The sequence below is a fragment of the Poecilia latipinna genome, unplaced genomic scaffold (genome assembly GCF_001443285.1).
Source record: "Poecilia latipinna isolate Pla-1442-1.1 unplaced genomic scaffold, P_latipinna-1.0 Scaffold457, whole genome shotgun sequence".
NCBI classification, from domain to species: domain Eukaryota; kingdom Metazoa; phylum Chordata; class Actinopteri; order Cyprinodontiformes; family Poeciliidae; genus Poecilia; species Poecilia latipinna.
The window spans coordinates 651,425-663,337 of NW_015113073.1; the positions used below are offsets into that span (position 1 = coordinate 651,425).

At 36.5% G+C, this 11,913-nt stretch overlaps 1 protein-coding gene across 1 annotated transcript; it reads left to right on the forward strand.

Moving 5' to 3' along the window:
• The first annotated feature begins 613 nt into the window (after positions 1-613).
• On the forward strand, positions 614-8,974 carry ufm1 (ubiquitin-fold modifier 1). Its single transcript, XM_015038951.1, has 6 exons — positions 614-720; positions 823-879; positions 2,705-2,762; positions 4,404-4,443; positions 4,816-4,848; positions 8,809-8,974. Coding segments are annotated over exons 1-6 (285 nt in total). The 5' UTR covers positions 614-718; the 3' UTR covers positions 8,904-8,974.
• The last annotated feature ends 2,939 nt before the right edge of the window (positions 8,975-11,913 follow it).

Here is an 11,913-nt window from a genome sequence, read left to right on the forward strand (position 1 = left end):
GTTTCTCACTTAGAGACAGAACTTCATGCTTATATCTCTAAATGGTAGAGGAAGATTTTTTATTTTTTTTATTCCTATTGAAAAATCTTTTGGGAACGTATGAAATACAAAATAAAATATTTCATGATTGGACAGGTAAAAATAGAAAAAATATCTGGAATTGATTAAATTTTCAGATGGATTGTTGAAATGGTGTTTAAATGAACGCTAAAGGGTAAAATATATGTTTCAAGATGATATGAAGGTATGCAACAGTTCCAAGGGTATTTTTACATTTGACTTGCAATATGACATTCTGATCTGCAATAATGTTGTTTTTTTTCAGCAACACAAAATATCGTGGTAATGTTTTTTCCTAAAACAGGAGATCGGAAAAAATAAAAACATGAAGTTCAGCAAAGAGAAAAGTGCACATAATAATTTTCTGCGCACTGTTGTTGCTCTTTACGGTAAAAGTTAGTAGTCTGCTGTAAATGCCTGTAAGTTAGGGGAGGAGGGGGAAAAAAAAAAAAAAAAGAAAAAAAAAACTTTAAATTTGATTACATTTTAAGTGCTTTGCAGTAAAATATTATAATGCCAGAAACATGTTTTTACCTTGGTGACTCCAGAAAACAACGATGAATATGTGTCAGTGTCACACTGATGACGTGTACGTACGGGTCCTTCTGACTTCCGGGTCTGGATAAATAGACTGCAACGGAGCCGCCTCACCTAAAAGATGTGAGTGTAATCTCTTTCTTGTTTGATATTTTCAGAGAACAGAGATTATTGTCGGTGTCCGGTCTGTATATTTAATAGCGCTCTTCTTATTCTCCTTATTAGGTCCAAAGTAACGTTTAAAATCACCCTGACGTCGGACCCCCGGCTGCCATACAAAGTGTGAGTTCTCTGACAGCTCAGCACTCATAGCTGTGGTTTATTGTGATTCTCCCCCCCCCCCCCCTCCACCCTCCTTGCTCTAAATAATTTGGCGTTACATTCTGCAGTGGAAGTAATACTATCTTGTCAATAAGCTAGTTTACGAAACAGCGTAACAGCTGTTGAGTACGGCCATAAAAAAGATAAATAAATAAAAAATAAACACTTATACGAAAGTTATATCAGGAGTCGCTTGTAGTTTGCTTCCAAGCGTTGGATTATTTCGTAATCCTTTGACTTGACTAATAGTGCAAGTAGTTTTCTGAAGGTTGTCAAAAAGGTTCTGCAGAGAATTCTATATTCATGTCTTCTAACTTGGTATTTTACGAAAACTGTTGTTTGTTTTATATATTTAATGATCCTAAATTTAAGCTTTGAGTCTTCGATATGGTTAGATTTTGTACACCATTGGAAGCATGACGGTGAGGTTTGTTTGGTCTTTAATTTTTAACTCAAATAAGAAACTTAAACCCGATAGATGTGGGCAATAAGACCCTGATGTAGGTGAATTGCTTAAGTACATTTGAACATCACGTTTTAAATTAAAATAGTTTTTTTCTTTTTTTTTAAATCCTAAGTGTTTGGTTTAATTTACTGAAAGTTATGTTAACCCTGCTCTAATCTAGACACAAATATGATTAGATGTTGTGGCTAAATATATTTCATCTTTAATAAAACAAGACAAGGGAGGAAAATTAAAGTCCAAGTGGGCACCAGCCACTTGAAAATTGAATAAGCATTTTTTTTTTCCATACAAGTTTGTGTAAAATATATATAATATATATATATATATATATATATATATATATATATATATATATATATATATATATATTGTTTACAGGAAACTCCTCTTGAAAGTTTGAAGGTTTCTGTCAGTTGCTTGACACCAGAAATGTAGCTCCACATCAGTTTTCAGTTTCTCCTCTACTCAGACGTTTAAACATGGATTTGTATATCGGTTCAGAATAACTTGTGTAATCTGTAAGCTTTGTTTGACATGATGCAAACTTTACAAATAATTAACAGCTTTCCTCTCCCTGATGCAACTAAACCCCAAACGGCGTTTCCCACACCCTGCCTCAGATGAGCTCACATGATGTTGTTTTTTTCTGTTGCAACATTTCTTGCTGCATCCTTACAGGTCAAAGTTATTCATATAAAGGGGTGCATGGTTGCTTGTTTATGATGGGTCAATGTAGAACAGCATTAAGTCAAACTAAATAATTCCTTAACCTGCTTTTACAAATTAAGCTCTGCTTAGCTTTTGAAAGTGGCTCCAAGTGGAGAACAGTAAGCTGTAAGTGGTAAGACAATTGGGCCAAGCAGAGTATTCTGAATTTTGAAAGGAAGCTATTTAACAGCCAGATGAGGTCTGACTGTGGCTGTTTGCATAGATAAAGAGAATATGATAATGAAATGGCAAATTAAGTCTACAAAAGAACTCAGGATGAGAATTTCAAAGGTTGTCCTCTGTTTAATCATTATTACTCTGTATTAACAGACTTGTCCATATATTCCTCAAAGTGGTGCCTTAGTAGGTGCTTCACTCCGCTCTCCGCTTCTGGCTGCTGCACTGACTGCTAATTGATTTTGTCCAATATGACATCTGCTCTCTTTATATTATCTCACTTGGCTCTCTCAATTTAATTCAAACTTTAAAATGTCAGTGTTTGTTCTGCTGTGTCCTCCAGAGTTCTCTGACAGCTGTTACTTTTAGATAAAAAGCATCAAAGTTCTGTTTTGATCATTTTTTATTTCCTTTCCTTTGTTTTATTGCTTTCAGATTAAGTGTCCCAGAAAGCACACCTTTCACAGCGGTTTTAAAGTTTGCAGCTGAAGAGGTAAACTTACATTCTATCTAAATATTTGCTCACCAGCAGGGTTCTGAACTTCAAAAAAAAAAAAAAAAAAAGAAAATATCTTAAATCTTTGGATATTTAACGAACGATGCATTATAATAAAATAATGTTAAAATGTTTGAGTTTAAACCCTGATGTACAACACCTGGACACCTGCCTTTGCCTTCTTGTATTTGGGTGATGGCAGCCGTGTCCAAAATGACACATCTGCGATGATTTAACATGACTAAAATTATGGTCTAAAACCATGGGTACCCAGGCCAGTCCTACAGCTACTAACATTTAACCTGTCATTGCGTCCCTCATCTCAATCAAATAAATGACTCGTTGCTAGGATCTAGCTGAATCTAGAATCTAGCTGACACAGTTCTGCCTACCTAAAAACAAATAATCAAATAAACATTTAATGATGATGTGGTTGGAAACTGTTTAGAAAAGATGAACCATTAAGTACTTAGTAGATGACTGAATGATGCAACTTTTTATCTTGAGTCAGCTTTAAGCAATCCAGATCTTGGGGAAAAAAAGAAATCACTTGTATTCTTCCATGATGTGTTTGTGTAAACCAACAAGAGTCCTACGGCCCAGAGAGAGATGAAGCTACTGATGTGCTGCTTTTCCAGGGCGCTGGCAGGGTGTTAATTTAGTTCATTTATGAACCAGCATACTGATGGAGTTTTGTTTTTGCCGTGGATGTTTTCTTTACACCACAACACACACAGCCCCAGAGAGGGACAGTGATGGGATAAAAGAAATTTGTTTTAAATTAAATTGTTTTTCATCACTATTGAAGGCTTTCCCCAGAATTTGTCTCACAATTTCAGTTGTGCTCATTTAGATGTTGTGTCTCTTGGTAAAACCCTTTCCGAAATATTGATTTAGACAGACATGAAATCACAAAAACGGTTGTAGATTTGACGTTTTCATTTGTGGTGACGTTAGCAAACTGAAACAAAGACTAAATAGCTGAGCTTGACCTTACCTGTATTTCACATTTACTCTCCTTTCTATTGCCTGGTGGACAGTTCTTGGCCAACCTTATCTTTCTGGTGCCAGACTGCTCCTTCCCACCTCCCCTCTGCAAATCCCACCAGCTCTCATCCTCTTTCCGCTGAGCACTGAAGTATGGCCTTTATTGTGACCAGGCTGGCTGGTTTTTCTCCCAGAAATCAAGCCTGGGTTATTTATTTATTTTTTCCCCCTCAGCTTCTCACACCAAGTGTGTTAGCGCAATTTTCGTCTTTGACAAGTACAAGATTTTGCGAAGGAATTTCTGAAAACACATTTTCTTTTTTTTTTCTTTTTTTTTCTTTTTTTTTCATGTTTCACAAACTCTGCTTGTCGGGACATTTGCTAAGAATTTTTTTTTTTTTTTTTTTTTTTTTTTTCCCAAAGTGTTCCTGACTGAGAGTTTCATTGTGCAGAAGTTGTTCTTGTTTTCCCAAATGTGTGTTTTTTGTTTGTATTAAGTCTTTAGGTCAAGTAATCTATTTTTGTGCACGTTTCAAATTGCTTAGCAATTACAATTTTCTGCTGCTGACATATTGAAAAAGACTTCTGTTGAGAATTTCACTGCTGAGAATGGTGTGATTACGTGAATCTTTTTTTTCCCCCTTTTTACAGTTCAAAGTGCCATCAGCAACCAGTGCCATTATAACAAATGGTAAGGTGAAAGGGAGAAAGTCTTTCACCCAGTGTATATGCATTGGGAGGGAAATGTTTATTGTCAGTATATTTTGTAGAGAACAATTGTATGCAGCCATAATTAGGATTTGCTCATCAGAAATCTAAATGACAATATGAAATTGGTGCATTTCTGCCTATTTTGTCTTTCCAAATAGTAATAAGATGAAATTTGCATGTAAATGGCTTCACTATGACTGATGTATCAAACATCAGATTTACTTTGATCAGAATGGATGTTTTGGTCTTTATTAGTCAAGATAGAATTGCCTGTTTTGGGGTTGCTTTGTCATTCTGTTGCAGCTTATTTGCATGATAACTGTCATTGTTCACATTATGTGTTTCTTTCCAGATGGAATAGGAATCAACCCTGCCCAGACTGCAGGTGAGCTATGATGTTTGTTTTTTCCGCTTTTGTTTTCTCCGCTCATTAAAACAAATAGCACATTTAGATATTTGTTTTTGTGTTGTTAACAAAAATCGTATTTGGAAATTCGAGCTTTTCTTTTGTTTTTGGAAGCCCGATCAGTTCTAGGGGTTTCTTTTAATATTTTTTTTCCAATTCCTAATGATGGTGATGAAGTTTTTTGAGGTTTGTTTTTCAAGAAGACTTTAATTAATAGTTGAATAAAACAAATAAAAATATTTATCAAAAGTTTCCTTAAGATTCCATTGCCACTTAGTCTGAAATCCCTCCAAGCTAGTTTTATAGAAAGTTTCATTACAGAGAGATTCTCACTGCTGCTGCTTTTTTGTTATGTTGAGTAATTAACCAAATTTCTGTTTTCATGTTTTTGACTAAAAATAAAAAGCTTGTATTTTAGGTTAAAATGCTGTAGTTTACAATGAAAAAATATATTTTTTCCTTTTAGCTTTCCTTTGTTATAACTAGTTTTTCAAATTGATATCTGGGGAAATAAATAAAATTTGCTTTTGTAAAATTGTAAAGAAATCAAAAATGTGATCTCAACTTGAGATGCATCACAAAAAAGATTTTTTTTTTTTTCCATTCTTACTGATCTGAGTAATTTGAAACTGAAGTAGAAGCTACCCAAGTTGAGAAATGTTGCAATTAGATTTGAGTTCTTTAACAGTTCCTGGCAAACCTATACACTTCATATTTAACAGAAATAGCTCTTTTCTCATGTTGCCACCACAAACCTTAATATATTTCATTGCAGTCGCGTGTTATGATCAATATTAAGTAGTGCATAATTTGAAACGGTGGGAAATGTATGCAAAGTTTCTCTCTCTCTCTCTTTTTTTTTGTCCATTTTCGGGGAGGGGGTTTGAAGGGCGCGTACAGTGGAAGGCCAGAATGACGTTTTATCATACATTTCTTTTTTTGTTTTCCTCTACAAGCAGAGGAGAACCTTCTAATGCTGTGGGCTGTAGTTATACTTGCTGCTGATAGGTACTGTGCAGATCCACTTTAAAATACTCTCGCATCGCAAATGTGTTGTTGATAGGTTCCTGCCAGTGAGTCACACAACACATGCTTCGTCGTTTGCCTTTCAGGATCATTGAGTACACACACAGTCAGAATGTATTCATTCAGACCCAGTCTGATCTTTGCTTACATCTCACTACTTTGCACCAAACTCTGTCAGAGAATATTTCTAAAGGCAAAAATGTTGAAAGTCAAATCTAAGAATCAAAGTTCATAAAGACACAAGTCAAAAATCAGTTATATGTGTGCTGTCTTGCTGCTCTGAAGGTGATGTATTCCCCCCAGAGATCCATCAATACAATGGGAGACCTCAGTTGTTCATCTAACAGCTTTACAGATAGTCTCAATATGTCTTCCACTGAAAATATGGTTCATCCCGAAGAGGTTGCTTTAGACTCCTCTTTCGAAACAGCAGCAAGTAGTTAATTTCACATCCCCAAACCGTTTAAAAAGTCTAATAAAAGTGATGCATACTATCTCATAATTCAGTAAAATAAGCTTAAGCCTTTTAAATTATGCATGCTTAAAAGATAAGACCTTTATGTGAGCGTTACTTGCAGTTCGTGCTCCAAAAAGTAGGAGGTTATGTACAGTGACGAGTATAAAGAAAAGGCACACTGACTCAGAATTTAAATGTAACTTACAGTGATGCCTCTCTGCAAGAGGAGTGGAGGTAACAGTCAGTTTGGGTTAAAGTCGCTCCCAAACTGAGTGACGTATATTGTTGTTATCCCCAACTGAATCACATGCTCCATGTCTCAGCCTCGTTGGTGTTTCCCGGAGGTTCAACTTTCTCTTCATTCAAGTCATCAACCTCATCAAACAGTAGTTACAGATGACTGGGTTTTCTGCATAATGCAGGGTGAGATAATGCCTGCTTCAACCTGCTTCAGGCAAAGTGGAGTCTGTTCTGATAGGAACAAAACAAAATAAAAATATATAGAGGTATGTCGTGTTGGACTTTCACATCGCCTTTTTTATCTACACTACACTGCTTTGTGTGCGGCCAAGAATAGCCTCGGTTCAGACACCTTTGTCACATTGACTTTTTTTCACCCACTGCAGCCGCGTTTCTTCACGTTCACACAACTGAGTACACAGCTGAAATTGATCGAAGGTAATTTTAGTCTCGGGTTTCTCACACACTTCTCTCATGTCAGCCTGGCATAGCTGCACTAGGCTGCTTCTCTGAGGCGTAACAAAAGGTCTCAGAACATTAGAGCTGGACCACGTGGGTACTCTGACCATGCTAAACCTCTGCATTTCCATGTGTAGTTTTAATATTGTCTTGTTAAATAATAATAATAATAATAATAATGAAACAGAAATCAATGTTGCAATTTGTGGTGTACAGCGCTTGGTGAAATCACTCAAACTTGTCCATATTTCACCAATTTACAATCAGCTTTAATGCATTTTAATTGGATTTTATGTGAAGAGTGTAGTTCAGAATTGGAAAGTAAATGGACATTTATGCACAGGGATTTTTTTCTTTTTAAATGTACACAAATCTAATTTTGAAGTGAGGCATTTATATTTACCCAGCTTCCATCTTTTATGTGATATCTCTTGATAATACCCAGTTCAAACAAATGCCTACAAAACGTCCTAAGTAAATAGACTCCATGTGTGTCATTTAGTTTCAGTATAAATGCAGCTGCTCTGTGAAGGCGTCACTGTTTGCTCACTTTAAAAAGAACAGCATGTTCTTTTAAGAGACAGTTTTTGCTTTTTGCTCACTGATGTTCTTTTGGAAGAACAGGATGTCCTTTTAAATGAACATTAGTGAGCAAACGGCACCAAAGAGGCCACATCAAACAGGTTGGGATGATGTTGTGGAAAAGTTTAGGCAGGAGGCTCACGATGACAGCTGCAAGGATCCACAAGGCACGTGGGAGACTCCGTCGACCTGACCTTTATAAAAGACGGAGAAGAAGAAAGCTTCCTACATGTGGAGAATCCAGCAAACATGTGTCAGAATGCTAGGCCAAATTACCATGTTTGGCCTAGCATTTCTACAATGACTCAGATGTCTAGAGTCTAACACTTGGTTTATTTGTTTAGTGGTGCTTTTCTCCTAGATGAAGTACTCAAATGAGCTACTGTTGCCACCAACTAAACTTTCTTTAACATGGGAAGTACTCCTGAGCTACTGCTTCTGTGCTTTGTGTGTGTGGTCTGTTTTAAAGCCCCAGTTGTTGCTGCCAGATGGCTGCTCACTCTGAGTCAGGTTCAGCTGCAAGATTATTCCCATTAGAAGGAAGTTCCCCTCTTTCCTGTTGCCACATATATACCCAGTATTAGGAAGGTTTAGGCTGAAGCATATCTAAGTGTTGAAATGATCCATTGATCATTCAGACCTAAATCAAGTTGTGAATTTCTTTCAAAAGTTCTTCCCCTCCAATAAAGTCTGGAGGGAAAGAACTCCAGCTTGAGCTATTTTGCATACAATAATGAGCTAAAATTGTGTTCTTTGAATGTGCATACCCCAAAAGATTTGCAGTGAATGTTGTCTCCTAAAAACCACTGGAGAATGGAGAATGAATGCTTGTGTACATCGTGCACTTTTATTCAAAAAATGTTTCCACTTCACACAAATTAGCTCTGTTTTATCACATAAAAGAAAATTATGAATATTTTTTACAGGCCCTGTGTGTTATTATGTTGAAACTTTTGAATCCAACTTGTCTATGTCTTTGTATACAAACCCGTAATTCTCAAGTAGTTTGTATTTTGTGCTTAATATTTCGGTATGCCAAGAGAGAGAGAGGGTTTAAAAAAATGCTTCAAAATGGTGAGGTGGGTTTGTTCCCGTTAGCTTCAGTGACTGTAAAAAGACCCCTTTCATCCACAACATGAACTGTGATCCTCACAGCTCTCCGTCCTCTGTTGCAGGGAACGTGTTTCTAAAGCACGGCTCGGAGCTCCGCATCATTCCCAGAGACAGAGTGGGAGGACAAGGAGACTGCATTTCCCTGTCGATGGCATAATGACTCACACCACAGAAACACACTTACGACCCAGGAAACACCGCAGCACGTTTCATATTTATTTTTTGAGCCCACACAACTGACAGTGACTCACATAAGAATAAGCATATTTGAAGTTGCCGGTGACAGACAAGAGATGAGATGTTATGAAGCAGGAGCTGAGGTTTGGAGTAACGACTAGAGAAATGACCTGAAATGCCGAGTAATAATTCTAAGCTAGGCAGATTTAGAGTAACTTTTGTATTATTTCACACATTCAACAATCAATATATAAACAGAATATCTTTTTTTATTCTTTAGTTTAACCTGCATTGTAAATATGGCAGCATAGCAGGTGATTTATTTTTGTTTTTTTGTTGTTTTTTTTAATAAATGTAATCAGATTATTTTAATGAATCTTGTTACTTTGCTGATGAAGATAATTAGCCTGCTCACATTATTTCTTTCTGTAAAGCTCCTATCCCTAACATTCAAAACAACTTGCATTATTGATGTGTTCTGAACTTGTGCTGTGGACCCGGTGGAAACATCTTATGAGCAAATAAAACTATAAAATTGAATTCTGCAAACACACGGCTCTCTGCTGCCCTCTTCCTCCTCAGTTTTAACCATCAGGCTGTGCTTAGGCTGGTTGTTGAATTTAAAGGATATGCATTCTGCATCTTCACCCATTAAATGGAGATAATTACTGACAGCCCACCAGGATTATTTTAATATGCAAAGTTAAGTTGGATTCATGATGATTTGATCAGGAGGTGCTGAGGAAATAGGATTTGCATTTAAAAAGCTGTGATTAGTATGCAGACACCATGAAACGGTATCACTATCCGTAACATTTTTCATTAAATGCATAAAAAGTTATGTAGTAATAAAAAAAAAAAAAAAAAGAATACAAATTGCTGCGCTATGAAAACGTGCAGCAATTTGATCATCTCTGCATGAAACCCTCATTTTCTACACCTGATTTATCCTGCTCTTAATCGCCCAGATTTCCCAGTGCGTCCAGGGCGGCTCTCCTGTCCATCACAGGCACGCGTCTAAATGATATGTTTTTCATTAATATGCTATTCTTTAGCCCAGGAAAATAGGACAGGCACACCAAGTTAAGAACAAGCTGCAGAGAATAGTGCAGAAAACTCAAATGTTGCCTTTCGCTATAGCCATTAGGATGCAGACCCAGATGGGAGGGAGGAGCAGGAGGGACATTGCAAATGGATTTTCTAATTTATTTTAATCAAAGTCACTGCAGGGCAAATTCATCAGAAATCTACTTATGAAATGGCAAAAAGCCACAGTGTGTCTCGGGTGCAGCAGATGTTATCCATTTCAGGGCTGCTGTTTAAGAGCCTAAAATTGACTTCTTGTTACAGACTCCTTAGTACTCCAGATATTTGCAAAATAGGCTTTTATTTTTGTCTAATGCATACACTGGCGTGATTGTATGGGTTGACAAAAAATATGTAATCTGTCTGAAAATACCAGACAGGACAGGGCACTGACATGTGGATCAGGGCATTGATTGCAGTGATTTAGAAAATAAAGTCCACTTTCCACCAAATGGCTCTTTCCACAGATCTTTTTGTGCTCTTTTCTTTGTTCTTTTTTGTCCCCGCTGCTTTATAAATGTCAGCATGCACTCTTGAGTGTGCACTTTGGCCTCTCAATATAGGAAGCCAATTTAAAATGAGATCTGAAGATATGTCTTGACCTCTATGATAAAATCTCTGCTTTAGCCACAGGTCAGCGAGTCAAAAAAAGAAAGATCAGTTTGTGGAAACAGACTTCTGACAGCACTGGTGATTAATTTGCTGTTCACTCTCACAGAAATGATGTAATATTGTAAAATAATAAATGAGTGAAGGTTTTTGCATGCAGACAGCCAGATCTTATCACTCATCCTGTAATAAAAAAACACTGAGTTTTCTCTCATCAGAGCTTTTAACTGACCTTATTCTGCCCTCTTCTGTCATAAATTCAGTATAGAAACAGTAGGAATACAATGTGAGGGATCAGTGAAGGCTCTAGAACTTTCTTTTAGCAAATAATGAAAGTTATTAACTTCTCTTTAGACATTGTCTGCAACTTGTTTTATCTTTTCAGCTTTAGTGTGGTTTGCAGCATTTATTGTATTCTCACCTGGGAAAGCTCAAGTAACACTGAATATTAATAGAAGTTGAAGAAAGGAGATTCTAAGATGATTTCTTTGTTACTCTTGCATCACAGGAGACAATCTTACGGAGTTTTACAGAGGATGGGAAAAGGTGCCTAATCCAAAAAGTACATCTTATAGCTTGATCAAAAATGGCAGCTTCCCATATGGACAAGCTGAGTGCCTTTTGGTTCAAAGATTTATTAACAGAGGAGACGAGGACAGAGTTTTGTGGCTGCAGAAACTAGAATGTGTAGCAGAGTCCGTGTATGGTCTTCAAATCCTAGAACCCTGCAGAGAACAGACTTATGAAGATGTAGGACTTCTGACAAAAAGAAAAGCCTTCAACTGTACATCAAAGCAGAAAGCCAACAACAAAACTGAGTGTTTTGACATAAAAACGATGCCAAATCTACATGAAACTTATTTTGTAATGCAGTAGGTTTCTGGAATGTTACTCCCGAAAAGCCATTCCAGGATTTTCTTTTACATGTCAGGTCCATGGCAAAACAAGCAACCAGTTTAAATGAAGTCTATCAATTCTGCCAAGAAATTTGGCAAAAATATCAGTCAGTGTTGTGCCAGAAACTTGATGATGGATGAATAAAACTGTGTGATTTCTCTGTAACAATCACTTAAAAAATAAATAATTTAAAGCCAAAAGATTATGACTTTCATGCTAATCGTATGTAATAAAAGGTGCTAGTGATTAATTGCTTTAAGCATGTTTGATTTTTTATTTTTTATTTTTTGTCAATGTTTCATCTCTTATACATATTTGTACAAGAGAAAATTAAACTCTTTCTCCTTGCCAACTCTTGTGAACATTAGAATCACAAAATCTGGACAGAACAGAATAAT

What these genes read in the sequence shown, in the direction of transcription:
- ufm1 (XM_015038951.1), top strand. An exon ending in CCCCGGCTGCCATACAAAGT is followed by an intron (nt 880 to 2,704) that starts GTGAGTTCTCTG and finishes TATTGCTTTCAG; the next exon opens with ATTAAGTGTCCCAGAAAGCA. An exon ending in CAGTGCCATTATAACAAATG is followed by an intron (nt 4,444 to 4,815) that starts GTAAGGTGAAAG and finishes GTTTCTTTCCAG; the next exon opens with ATGGAATAGGAATCAACCCT.